The sequence below is a fragment of the Poecilia formosa genome, unplaced genomic scaffold, assembly GCF_000485575.1.
Source record: "Poecilia formosa unplaced genomic scaffold, Poecilia_formosa-5.1.2 Scaffold236, whole genome shotgun sequence".
Lineage (NCBI taxonomy): Eukaryota > Metazoa > Chordata > Actinopteri > Cyprinodontiformes > Poeciliidae > Poecilia > Poecilia formosa.
Genome location: NW_006800175.1, coordinates 554,775 through 568,343, shown reverse-complemented (window position 1 = coordinate 568,343; position 13,569 = coordinate 554,775). Strand labels below are relative to the sequence as shown.

General features: G+C 40.8%; 1 protein-coding gene and 1 long non-coding RNA gene across 6 annotated transcripts in view; both read left to right on the top strand.

Moving 5' to 3' along the window:
• Positions 1-2,968: 2,968 nt before the first annotated feature.
• Positions 2,969-6,798, top strand: LOC103149787 (transcriptional regulator Myc-like). Of its 2 annotated transcripts, none has more exons than XM_007569100.2 (3): positions 2,969-3,135; positions 4,741-5,434; positions 5,706-6,798. In XM_007569100.2, exons 2-3 carry the CDS (start codon positions 4,774-4,776, stop codon positions 6,341-6,343), a joined length of 1,299 nt encoding a protein of 432 aa, XP_007569162.1. In that variant the 5' UTR covers positions 2,969-3,135; positions 4,741-4,773; the 3' UTR covers positions 6,344-6,798. The 2 variants fall into 2 exon arrangements, with proteins under 2 accessions (XP_007569162.1, XP_007569161.1); XM_007569099.2 differs by lacking the exon at positions 2,969-3,135 and adding an exon at positions 4,258-4,471.
• Positions 6,799-7,452: 654 nt separating this feature from the next.
• LOC103149784 (uncharacterized) overlaps positions 7,453-13,569 on the top strand; it is a 50,033-nt gene continuing 43,916 nt past the window's right edge. For all 4 annotated transcript variants that reach the window (XR_001664351.1, XR_001664350.1, XR_001664348.1 and 1 more), the window contains exon 1: positions 7,453-7,663. This is a non-coding gene — a long non-coding RNA (uncharacterized LOC103149784). The remainder of the gene's footprint in view (positions 7,664-13,569) is intronic.

Genomic DNA, 13,569 nt, shown 5'->3' with positions numbered 1-13,569 from the left:
TCAGNAAAGTCACACCAACAATGAGTGTGTTTAAACATCACTGCAGCTGTTTTTATAATCAAATAACTAAACTTAGGAACTGAGACGAATGTAAAGATTTGAGTATTAAAAAAAAAAAATCCCAAAAATACGCATATCCTTAGATTTCATCACAGTCCTAACACGTGAGCAGATGTCAGCGCAACGCCTGAAGGTTGAAATGTATTCGAAGCCGCACAGCTCAGATCGTTAGATCTGTGGTCAGAAATAAGGGAAGTTCAGACCAGCAGCATCCGAAAGAAAGGGGACAAAGGAAGCTGCTTCTTCCAAAGTGTGCTGAACAAGCTGATGACTAATTCAACATTCGAGAAATCCAACTGCAGAATTCGTCTCGCATGTCCTGAAGAGCATCACCCAAGAAGGACAATGTGCAGCTGGAGATTTAGAGGAAATTAGCTTCACAGTTTTGAGTTTCTTCACTCGGTTTTCTTTTATGTCAAACACTCAAGCGTCTGGTGCCATCACTGTTAGATTTAGTGCCACAAATGTGTTTCTGCAGGTGAAAAGCCTGAAGACTGCTTAGGAAGCAGCTTCTACTGGCAAAGCTTTCTTATCGATGGGTTAATGTTTAAACCTCAAAAGTTGCCACTTCATCTTCCTCTCTGGCAGACAAGTGAAAGTTTAGGGTTCAAACTGATATTGGGAACTCTTCATAACTTCTTCCAACTTGACAAAGACTCTGTTGGCACAATGTTCTTTAAGTTGGTGTGTTCTTTAATTTGGAGGTTAGAGATCATGGAGCAAACGCCTGCACTGGGTCCCCACCTATCAGAGGAAACAATGCCAGTCCCTGTTAAAAGCTTTCCTCTGTGTCCTCAGGCGCCGTGAAACACGGTAACGCAGGAAACATCCGGAGCTGATAAGCAAAGGCGGCCACACCGCTGAACCTGCCGGTTATGATCAATATCCTGCTCACAGCGTCTCTCTGCGAGGAAAGGAGAGGCGTGAGAGAGAGGGGTCCGAGGGCTGAGCGGCGAGGAAAGAAGATCTGCTTCAGTCTCGGTTTGGGGATTTCCTTCTCCTCTTTCTGATAACAAGAGAAACTCATGCAATTTATCTGCAGTTTTACCAAATTCTTCCAGCCTTTGCCTTCGGCTCTCCTCTTTCCAAAAACCGGTTCTGCTAGAGTCCGAGGTGATTCTTCATGAATGAGTTCCTGTTGTAAAAATCATAAAGCTGACTCTGCTTCTTCTCAAACATTTAAAACCCCATGTGTTCCTCTTCAGAATGAAAAGAAGGACAATTCAATAAAACACAAAAACAGAGAGAATAATTAAGTGGTTTTAGGGTTCAGACAAACAGAAAGAGCAAACTAGTTTCCCAAAAGACTTTAGTGTCATTTGGGAAACAAAACCAATGAAACAAATATCTGTCTTATTGCATTCAAAGCAAATGTCACATCAGCACAGCAAATCTATTGTGAGCCCAATAAAAGCATCTAAATCTAACAGGGTTTGTTTCCCTGACCATCCTCCTCCCTGTGTCTACTGGCAAAAGAAAGACAAGAAAGAAAGAGAAAAGCATTTCTTTTTTCCCATGTTTCATTTGTCCTGCACAACTGGAGTCCAAAGTGTGGCTCAAGGGCCATTCATGGTCCTTAATGTTACAATTTTGGTCCTCTTCAAAATAAGACAGAACATGTTAAAGAAAACAGATATAAAGCAGCTACTCACCTTAATCTGCCTGTATCTATAGTCACGGTGAACAAAATATCTTATCACCGTTACAGGAACCAATAAGGGTTTCAATAGGGGAGGCACCAGGGATTTTATTGGAAATTTTGAGTAACATTTTACTGGGAATATCCCAGTTGAGATTGTGCAACTCCAACAAAATATTAATTTATTTTAAGGAGTTTTACTCATCTTTGTCAAAAATCAAGTCTTTTAAGGTCCATGTCCTGGTATTATACAACAGCTACACACTGACTTTTCAAATGTGATCACCGGTGATAATTGAGAATGAGCTATTTAAAAAAAAAATCTTTAAATTGTTTTTACTTAGAAACAGCTGAGAATGCTAAATGTGCTGTCTTGAAGTTCAGCAGGTCACAGAATGGTGCAAAGTTTCACCATTCCTCTTTTCTTGTTCCTTCCCTTCAGCGAGCCAAACTTTCATCTAATTTTTTATGGTTTTATTAGACTTTTGCCTTCTTTTATTATTTTTTTTAATTATTATTATTTACATTAATAGGGATTCAAAAGTCTTAAATTAGTAGTTTGTTCAACCACCTTTTGATTCAGTTGCAGCATTTGGTCTCCAGTGGTTGGGTGAACCTCCCACACAGTGATTTGACTATACTTATCTGTTTACAGCAGGTCTCTAAATCCATCTGATTGGAGACATATCTTGTGCACAGCCCTCCACAGAAGACCCAACAGTTTTCTGTGGAGAAACTTTAACATTTCTCTCACAGTCATGGCGGCTGTTGTTGCTGTAGCTGCACGCGTGGATTCTAGAAATTTTTTTTAAATTCCTGTTTTTTCCCTTTGGCTTGCATTTGAATAATTATTTATTCATGACTTTGTCCACCTTACCAAGCTCCCATCTGAAGAGAACTAAACTTGTATCATGATGCAGCCACCACAATGTTTCACTGTGGATATATATTTCTTAAGTTTTATATTGAAATAATTTTTTAGCTATTTTTTATTCTTCCTTGAGTAAACTTTTGGTCAGCTCCTTTTCAATTTTTTTTTTTAGTAATATGTTGAAATGGTGCTACTTTTATTTTTTGGTTGCTCTACCTAGTTCTGATGCTGAGTAGTCACATTTTAAAATACTTTAATTCAGTAAAGTCATAAGTTATTCCCTTAAATCACGAATATAATTTAAGTCTACTCCTCCTTCATGCAGATACAATAAAAGTTGTGGTTTGTTCATCAGCTAGAGTTGGTTTTCCCACCCATTAGATGCGATCCTGCGCTCTTCCTATGCACCAGCAGAGGGCGGTCTAAGTCCGTAAAAACTCCTCCTCGGTGCTCACTCTTCCGTCCAACTGCGGTGTGGGTCTGATTACTTTAATTGCTTCCTTCCTGTTTTTAACTGGTGCCAATCCCTCCAAGTTAAAGAGGATCCTCTTTCCTAAGGACGGCGGTAAATATTCCACACTTTATTCAAGTTTGTGACTGCATGTTTGACATGCAGCCACAAACTGCAGGTATTCAGCGTTGTGGCAATCACCTGTTTCAGCTGGTTCAAGGCTGTCAGCTGCTGCTGCACACACACCAAGGTGATCTGCAGCACCTGTGGTCCTGCAAAACTGCTGTTTAAACGGCGCAAACATGACGCGTTTTGCGTCACTTTGATAGAAAAATAAGAGTGAATTGTGCCTTTCTCTACATTAATGAGTTAAAATTGGTCAAATGAGTTGTGGGTTGATTATGTAGACGTCTACGTTTGGGAGTCTTTTCTGCCTTGCTTGCATATATTTTGAGTGCAGAGTGAGACTAATACGTAAAAAATGTTCATACTTTTCTGACTTGTTTGACTCAGTAACAGAGAGAAGTAGTAATTATGAGACATTTATGTCTGAATTATTGGAAAGCCAAGTAAAGTAAAAATAAAAAGTGCCAAACCTCCAAAAAATTATGCAAAGTAATAATCAAAATTCTAAGAACAAATTGACAGATTTCTAAATCGTATTCGTGCAACAATTCGTGAAAACTACGCTATTCCTGTTCTTAAATATTCTCATTTGTGGCTTATCAAAAAAGGCCCACCAATTATTATTATATATATATTTTCTTTGCAAATTTCACCTACAACCAACCACCTGATCTGGCGTAAACCCAAAGAATGGGCCAGTACCCAGCCAGGATGAAGATGAGTCGATGGACTCTTCTGAACCTGTGTTGAAATTCTGCAGAGAAAATATAATGGTGCCCAGTCCTGACATAACGACCTGTCATTACTACCGTCTGTTAGTATTTTTGTGGGTCGTCAACACTACTATGACCCCTCCCACTCCCACAAGAACTAGATACCGTCTTAATCCTAAAAGGGCGAAAAATATTGCAGCCATAAACTACGTTTGCCGTTTGTATCGTGTCTTGTGAGAAGGAGTGAAGCCTTATCGAGTGTAAATTATTTTAGTTTTGCTAAAAACGTCAAATAAAACCGGGTCGTGGCGCATTTTCGTCGCCGGTCACCGTTTCGCGGGAAAAACTGGCGGAAGGATCCCAGACGGAGTGATGCGGCCCGCTTAAATAAGCAGCTGCAGAACGCGCAGTTGCTAGTATCACGCTGCTTTTAAGGCGCTGTGGGTCGTCCGGTCCAAGTCGCGTCTGTACGTATGCTTCATTACGTACCCACTACGCTGAGCTTTACGACGCCCTCCGTGGAAGGATTTAATGTCACAGCCGTCGTGGAATAACTTTCCTGCACGTTGTTTTTTAGCACCTCCTTTCGCCCACTGTGCAAAATCTGAAAGGTAAGGATGAGTGAGGATCTGCAGAGTTGTCATTGCGAAAGCGGGGGTTCCCCCTCCGTACTTATTTTACTAACTGGTTCTAGTTTCTGCATGCACCTGCTGCTGCAGCACCTGTGCATGCATGCAACGCGTGCACTCGCACACACAGGGGTCAGTGTTTTGGAGTGACCATGTGATGTTGCACACACTCTTGTAGGATTGGAGCCAAACAGCTGTTTGCTGCTACAAACCTAACCTGTATTTTGCTCTTCTTCTTCTTTTTCCGCCAGCTTCGCAATAAGGAGAGCCCCATAACAGGAATCATGCCGCTGAATTCAGTTTTGGCGAATAAGAATTACGATTACGACTACGACTCCCTGCAGCCCTTTTTCTACTATGACAACGAGGAGGAGGACTTCTACCCGGAGCAGCCGCAGCCTCCGGCGCCGAGCGAAGACATCTGGAAGAAATTCGAGCTCCTCCCGACCCCTCCCCTCTCCCCGAGCCGCCGGCCGTCGCTGTCCAGTCTCTTCCCCTCCACCGCCGACCAGCTGGAGATGGTCACCGAGTTCCTCGGCGACGACGTGGTCAACCAGAGCATCATCTGCGACGCAGACTACTCGCAGACCTTCCTCAAGTCCATCATCATCCAGGACTGCATGTGGAGCGGCTTCTCGGCGGCGGCCAAGCTGAAGAAGGTGGTGTCGGAGCGGCTGGCCTCGCTGCAAGCCGCGCGGAAAGACGCCGCCGCCGCCGCTGCTGCAGCCGCTTCGGTGGACCCGGCTGCGGGTGCTGCGTGGAGGCTGAACAGCAGCTACCTGCAGGATCTCAACACGTCCGCGTCGGAGTGCATTGATCCGTCTGTGGTTTTTCCCTACCCGGTGGCGGAGACGCCCAAGCAGACTGCAGGGACGGTGCGGAGCAAGGATCTGGGGCTGGACACGCCGCCCAACAGCGGGAGCAGCAGCAGTTGTAGTGACTCAGGTAAGCTGAATGGGCGCTGCGCAAGAGGGGGCGCCAAAAATGATGGCATTTTCTGTATTTAAGAGCAGTTTATGCAGTGAACCCCCTCTCCCCCCCAGAGGGTGATTGTAATGTGTCTGCATTCACCTCAGAAAGTACTTAGCTGAGCCCCTGGGCATCCATCATGCAGACACACCCCTCTCCAGAGCATGACTGCTGATTTAAATGTAAAGAGTTGCATGGTGTGATTGATTTATTTTTTATTTTTTTGTATTTTTTTTTTTTTGTGTAGAAGAAGATGATGATGAGGATGAAGAAGATCAGGAGGAGGAGGAGGAGGAGGAAGAAGATGAGGAAATCGACGTGGTCACCGTAGAGAAGAGGCACGCGGTGAAACGGTGCGACCCCAGCCCAGTGGAGAGCCGGCACGCAAGCCCACTGGTGCTGAAGAGATGCCACGTCTCCACTCACCAGCATAATTATGCCGCCCATCCATCCATGAGGCACGAGCAACCGGCTGTCAAGAGGCTGAAGCTGGAGAGCAGCAGCATCACCGCAGCAGCAGCAGGAGGAGGAGGAGTGAGCGGAGGGAGCTCCAGCAGGGTCCTCAAACAGATCAGCAGCAACCGCAAGTGTTCGAGCCCGCGAACGTCCGACACCGAGGACTACGACAAGAGAAGGACTCACAACGTGCTGGAGCGCCAGAGGAGGAACGAGCTCAAGCTGAGCTTCTTCGCCCTGCGAGACGAGATCCCAGAGGTGGCCAACAACGAGAAGGCGGCCAAGGTGGTGATCCTGAAGAAGGCGACAGAGTGCATCTACAGCATGCAGTCAGACGAACAGAGACTCGTGTCACTCAAGGAGCAGCTGAGGAGGAAAAGTGAACTTTTAAAGCAGAGACTTGCACAGCTACAGGGTTCTCGTGTTTAAAAGATAACATTTAAGACATGTTTTTCTTTTTTTTTATGTTATGAAAGTTCAAGAATTGATGTACAGTTGCATGCAGATGTTTGATGGGTTGAATTGTTTGGAATCTTTGATTTCAATGTTTAAACTGCCTCAGCTGAAGTTATGGGTGGATAAAATATTTAAAAGTTTATTTTTATTAATAAAATGTTTAAAATGGGTCTGTCCTGTTCACAGACGGCTCAAAGTAAAATATAAATTTTTATGTTTTGTAAATAGGTAATATTTCTTAAGAAAATGTATTTTTCAATTGCAAATGTCTGAGTGAGACTCACTTTTTGTTTTTTCTTTTGCAATATGTTCTTTGATCTCTTTTGAATTATAAAAAAAAATGTTTTCTTGAATTTGACTGTTTTGTGTTGCACTAAACATCCAAGTGTAAACAAGGATTAAAAGAAGGCAGATCTGCATACATGAGCCTTTACATCTGAGCTGGACAGATATTTGGGTGTGGTGACATTATTAAGGATACGCATGTGATCTTTATCTAAAGGGAACGGTTCATAAAAGGTGATGGTATTTTAATCTGAATTGTTTTTCAGTTAAAATGTAAAATTTAATAACTTCTAAAACATCTTTGAGCAAGGAATCCAAAGTGTGACCTGTATCTTTTTATTAAATACACAAAATTGTATAGAAATAGTGACATTTTTCTTAAATAATCCATAAAATGGTGTGCACACTTTTTGAAAATATGCTCAGATTCTGTAACTTTAAGCATGTGTAAAACCCTTTTACAAGTTTAAATAAATGTTAAAATACTCTGAAAAATATTTTAAAATAGCGTAAAAATATTAGATTGAAAATAAGTTTTTGACATTTCGATCAAATTCTGCTTGAACTTACATAATATTCCCATTAAAAGTAGCAAATTTAGATTAAAAAATCTTTCGAGCTCTATTAAGCTATTCTAAAATCAGTAGAGTAATGCATTTATTATAGTTGATCAATAAAATAAAACTTTATGCTTGATTTTCACGTAGAAACGTAGGTTCCACCTGTACGTCACACCTGACTCTACGTCAGCCTGTCCCTCGAGCTATTTTTCCAGTCTCCCCGTGACGTCACGCGCCCTATCCCTGCTCACTCTGTGAGCGCGTGGTCCTGGTCGCGAGCACATGGAAGTGAGCTCGAGTTGAGACGCGCCTCCGACCATCTCCATCGTGCAGACATTAATAATAATAATAATAATAAAACGGAATATGACCAGAAAGATGGAGCATCAGGAACTGAGACACAGCAGCGGGTTTTTAAACTAAATCTTCCTCTAAGATGCACGAGCAGGTAAAGCTGGTTTATCTTTCATGTCTGCATCTTGTAAACTTCACATGAAGCGGTTTCTGGAAGCATAGAGACCGCATGGAGGATTTTATAAACCGTGAATGTGACTATCTCTACCTGCGTGGAGCGATTGTTCTCAGGAGGATTGCTGTGCTCGGCTTGCTCCGTCTCTATTGTCTGACCAACTCCTGGTAATGCTGCAGAGTTTGGAGCTCAGGCTCTTTAAAACATGCTGTTTTCAGATTTATTCCGTTTTTATGCTCGGGATGACAGGATTTAACAAAGAGAAAGGCTTGTGCTGCTTTCAACCATGGCTTTGTTTCTGCTGTTACTGTACTGCACAGTTCAGGATCATAACAAAAGATAACAATAGGCATCAGTGAGAGCTCTGTGTAAATGCACGTGGGTCCTGAATCCTCAGGTTTTCTTCACGGGTCGCACAAACCTTCCATGCTGCAAGCACAGATCTTAGAAGGTGTATTTTTTTAAACCATTTGTTGGTGAATATGTGCTGTAAAAAGCAGTAAAAGAGGATGGCGTGTAGCCTCTTCAGACATGAGAGCAGGGGTGTCTCCAGAAAGTTTTAACATGGTGGCCAGATGGTGGTCTTTGTGTGGAGCTCCAAAACCAAAACCTCTGTAGAGGGGTTTCTATTATCTACAGGGAAGAATATGTGATATTAACCAAATGAATTAAATAATTAATGTAGATGAATAAGTTAATACATTTCCTACATTCTACAGTGGATCACCAATATTCGCAGAGATTAGGGAGCACAGTCACCTGCAAATACCTAACATTCACAGATACTTGAGACTCTGTCTAAAAATGCTCATTAAAGCCTAATTTAATAGTCCAAACAAATGAAAATTAGCTTAATTTGTATTAATAAGTGCTAATCTTAGGACTGTGACAGAAGCTAAAATCCACGGTCTAATTTAACTCTACTCTTTTTGGTACAACCAATCAGCATCAAGGAAAAAAAAAAATAGTACTCCTGTACTGGCTGCTTTGCAAACGTCAACCAATAGCGTGTCAACTAGCATTGCAGGAGTTCATTGTGTATTTAAAATGCTGTGGAGATTTTGTGTATCCTTCTCCTGACTGATGCCTTTGTACAGTGAGATCCTTTTGACCATTTCTAACATCTGCAAACTGACATAAATGAACAGATGTCAGGAAAATCCTACTAGAACAGTTGAACTTTACGTTTCTTTAGATTCTCTATAATTGATGGCAGGCGTTAATGCAAGAAAGCTGAAACGGGATAGAATTATTCTAAAATAAATTGTAGTTTATTGGCTACTTCAAGCTACTAAAGAAAGTTCCACAATCATCTGCATTTTCTCGACTGAGGTTGGGTCCGATGAAACACCAGTTCTAAGTAAAAAGTTGCCATGTGAATGTTAAAAATCACACAGAAGCTATTATATCTCCCCCAGCTGCCACAACCGATGTACGTTTCAGCTAGCGAGATGCTAAAGCTCACAAAGAGTAGTTTGGACATTGGGATGATGCAAGATGTTTATCTGGTGCCTTGCAGCGCTCTCTAGAGTAGTAAGCTGTATTTTGGATGTAAAATAAGTAATATATTTTTCTATCCTGGTTACAACTGCCATTTCAAACCACATTTCTGTGGCCAAATTTTCAGCATATAACCAGGTCCTGCGCCACTAAAAATACATGCACTGAGGTTTAGCCCAGTTCTGTCAAACACTTAGGTAAGGTAATTTTATTTATATGTCACATTTTCAGCAACAAGGCAGTTCAAAGTACTTAATGTAACCTTCTTTCAACTGCAGATAAAAAAAAAAAACAACAAAATATGGCCACAGTCTTGGTCAGTTTTACTGGTTTCTAAATCACAGGTTGGTTAAGGAGAAATAAACTGGAATCAGACAGTGAGTGGCTGAATTGTTGCTGTACTGCAGGGCGAGTTTGAATTCCTATCAGATGTGTTAATTCCTCCACACATCATGATAGAACCTTCTGTTTTTTACTGTAAAGCAGACAGTCTCTTATGCTAATTTGATTGTGTTCATCTACTTTTTATAAGTCCGTCCACTCTAACTAATTCCTCTGGGTTTGTGTTATCTCTGCACACCTGATACTTTAGATTTTGAATCTTGTTTCAATCAGCGCTTCATCCACATCGCTCCAGATGAGCCTGGAGCGATCAAACAAGCTCTGCAGAGGGCTTGTTTTTAGTTTGTTTTGTTTTTACCATGCTTTAACCTTTTGGTAGTTTGAACCAGTTTTCTCCCTATTCCTTTCCCTTCAGTGTAATTGTGCTGTTTCTACTGTTTTCAGATATTAATATTAGAAAACAGAGTGAAGGAAATATCAGGAATTATTTCTCTTTTAAAGCTTTGCAGGATATCGTCTTTTTTTTCTTAGCTTGTTTGTTTTGTGAGATGCTAAAATTGCTTAATTAATTAATTATTTATGATGATCTCATGGTTTATAAGATTTTGATTAGATACAAATTATCCAGTAGCACCTTTTCTTATGCTAAGTATTTAAACTGATTTGCATAGATCGTCTTGTTCCAAGAAAAACAAAGAGCTAATTCCCTATTGTAAACATCCTGAATGTGTTTTTAGGAATCCCAAACATTAGTATAAACAGACAAAACCTCTATTTCCAAAGCTGCATCTGCACCAGATTTGGAAACAACTGTTGCATCGGAAATGGATTAAAACCTTTTTATTCTACAGCAGATTCACTCTTGTGTCGTCCAGATGGCCTTAAACATGTCAACCGTCCCGCAGAGTTTCTCTTTATTGTAATTTAGCAAAACAAAGAGAGATTTAACAGATTGTCTTCAATATCCAACGACTCTATGGACACAAAAAGAGCAAGAGCTTATTCAATCTGAATATGGATTTTGGAGTCAGAAGAAATGATCAAACTATAGTAAAACAAACATACATTAAACATGGAAAAAAGTAACAGAGCGGCTTATTTGTGTTGTTAGAAACTAAAAACTCTTGGAAGTTGTGGTTTGTATATTAATAAATCTCCAACTGTTTATCTTATTGTACATTTAGAACATTGCAAATAAAAGTACAACACCAAGACATCGACAACAATCCTTAAAGTCCTGCTTATAATAAAAGTCTTGCAGCTTGAAATATAAGATCTGCGTGATTTCCAGGAAACGTTCAGGAAAAGCTGAATTCCTCGCCGCAGTGATACATACTTAGAGGACACAGAGGTCTGCTGTTATGTAATCTGACGACATTTTTCCATCCTGGAAGCTGGAATAGATTAAAGCATCTGATCCTCCTTAAAACGTTGCTCGTCTGCCAGTTGAATCTTTTCGCTCGTTTTGCAGCATCGTTTTTATACAATAACTTCACGCCCTGCTTCGCCTCATGTGCTAGCTGTCTCGTCAGTCAGCGAGGATGAACTTGCTGTTCGCTGCCAGCTTCGAGTCTGGGAATGCGAGACTTTTCAGGAAAATGCTGCCGCGTGGTTTGGACGGAGGAGGTCCACATGCTCTGCATCCTGTGGTTCTGCAGCAGTTTTTAAGCATTTTGCAAAACAACTGTTTTTGAGCTGTTTAGATGTTTATGTTTATTGTTGTGCGGTATTTCAGGTGCTTCTCAATAAATTTTAAAATTTTGAACAAGTTTATTTCAGTGATGAAATGCAAAAAATGAAACTTGGATACACATAGTTATATATTTATTTATTAGCTTCTTAGAGCTAATCAAAGTACAACATTCAGCTGCATTATATATAGTATTTAAGCAATAACACTTTTTAAATATAGAAATTTGGTCGTATTGAAAAGTTAAGTCCAGTTTATTTCTACAGCATATTTCAGCAGCAAGGCAGTTGAAAGTGCTTTACATCACAAAAACACCACAGTTATCAATTATGAAACAATAAATAAACATTACATTTTGTTAAATATCATCAAAACCATCTGGCAAATATGTTGATCCACGTTCCATTTACTGCTAATCAAAGGCAACTATAAACCCCTGGGTTTTTAGCCTTGATTTAAAGGAGTTCAGTGTTTCAGCTGTTTTGCAGTTTTCTGGAAGTTTGTTCCAGATTCGTGCTGCACAGAAGCTGAATCCTCCTTCTCCATGTTTGGTTCTGGTTCTGGGAATGCAGAGCAGAATCAGAATGTTGATGTAACAGCAGCAGATATGTAATGTATTTTGGTGCTAAGCCATTCAGTGATTTATAAACTAACAAACACATTTTAAAGTCTATTCTCTGACCTACTGGCAGTCATTGTAAGGACTTTAGAAATGTGATGTGCTCTATCTTTCTGGTTTTAGTGAGAATGCCAGCAGCAGCGTTCTGGATCAGCAGCAGCGTTCTGATTGATTTTTTTTTTTAGGTACTGGTGATGACACAGTAGTAAATTAGACTAAAGATAAACGCACGGATGAGTTTTTCTATATCTTGTTCTTCAGGTGACAGAAGGTCGACTTTGTAACTGTCTTTATGTGGCTCTGAAGTTTCAGGTCTGTATGAAGTATGTTTATATGCTGTACAGTACATACACTAAGTACTTCATCAGAGCTGCTCATTATATATGAATTACTGCATGGATGGGATCACAGCAGAGGTGTTAATGAAGCACAAGTTGCTTTAATTGTGACCCTCGGCTTGTTTGCATCGTTGGTTTTGGTATCTCATCTTCTTCTTGACAATGCTCCACATGTTCTCTGTAAGGTGCAGGGTAGACTTTAATGGCCAATCAAACATCATACTATGGACATTAAAAAAATGGATTTTATGTTGTTTTGGCATATGTGTAGTTTACAACAGCATAGTAAATACATCAGCCATGACAAAGAGGAACGACTATTGATTGTTGATGAGCTGCAACGTCTAATTTTTTTAATGACGTTATTGGACGCCAAAAAAAGAGAACAGAAAACATCAGTGGGGTGTTCGCCCTCTCCATTGGACCAGAACCTAAAAGGGGAAGCTCAGTGTTTTGGTCCAACAGTACATCCATCTTGGACAATCGCTCCTCAAAACTATTCAACCTGCTCCCTGGCTGAAAAACCGGCTTCTGGAAGTTGAGTGGTTGGGGCAGTTTTTCGCATAAACGAACACACCCAAGAAATTCTGACAGTGGCTCCGCATGTGAAAGGGGGCGAAAGGTTTGTCCCCAGGGACAACATGAGGCGGAGAACAAAATGACGCAATTTTTGTCACAAATGAAACAATGCTGCTGCTGGCCTGCTTCTCTAATGGTGGGACTACTTTGTCTTTGTCTTCAACTGACCTTGATGTCGCACCTTGCCTTTGTACTGGTGTAACACCACCATTTTTGGGATGGATTGAACCAAACGTGACACACACATCCCAAACCACGCACAGTTCAGCACTAAGTACACTAGGAAAATACTGTGAAATCCTTGCTGGTTTGGCTCTCTCTCTCTTAGTCTACACATACTACAAACAAGGAACATTTCTTAAATAAGAGTACACTAAGCCATTTATAAAACCTATCAGATTTATCCCCTAATGACCTAAAAATGAAATATAGTTTAAAAGTCCAGAGGATTCTACATTAATTTCCCGCAACAACAGTCTTCTCAGGGTTGCAGATTTTAGGAACACTTTAGCCTAAAGCACAGTAACAGTTGAATGTCATGGATAACTGCAGAAGGCGTTGATTTTGGAAGAAAAGCTAATTATACCTAGCAAAATGAACAGAAGGTGGAGAGAAGCGTGTAGCGTGTCCCCCCCTAAGGTCTGTACACACTCTGCAAACACGGAGAAATTTGTTCTTCTACTCAGGGTGTCATAAAAAGAATAAAGTCCTTTCTGGGCAAGACATTTCAAACTTCACAAGAACCCGTGTGCAGAACTCCTGGGAAGTCCTGCAGCATTTATTGGTAATAACCGTGCAAACTCGTAACATCTGACCA

Coding starts and splice junctions, on each gene's coding strand:
- LOC103149787 (XM_007569100.2), top strand. CDS start 4,774: ATGCCGCTGAATTCAGTTTTGGCGAATAAGAATTACGATTACGACTAC. Junction 5,435..5,705: donor CAGCAGTTGTAGTGACTCAG/GTAAGCTGAATG, acceptor TTTTTTGTGTAG/AAGAAGATGATGATGAGGAT.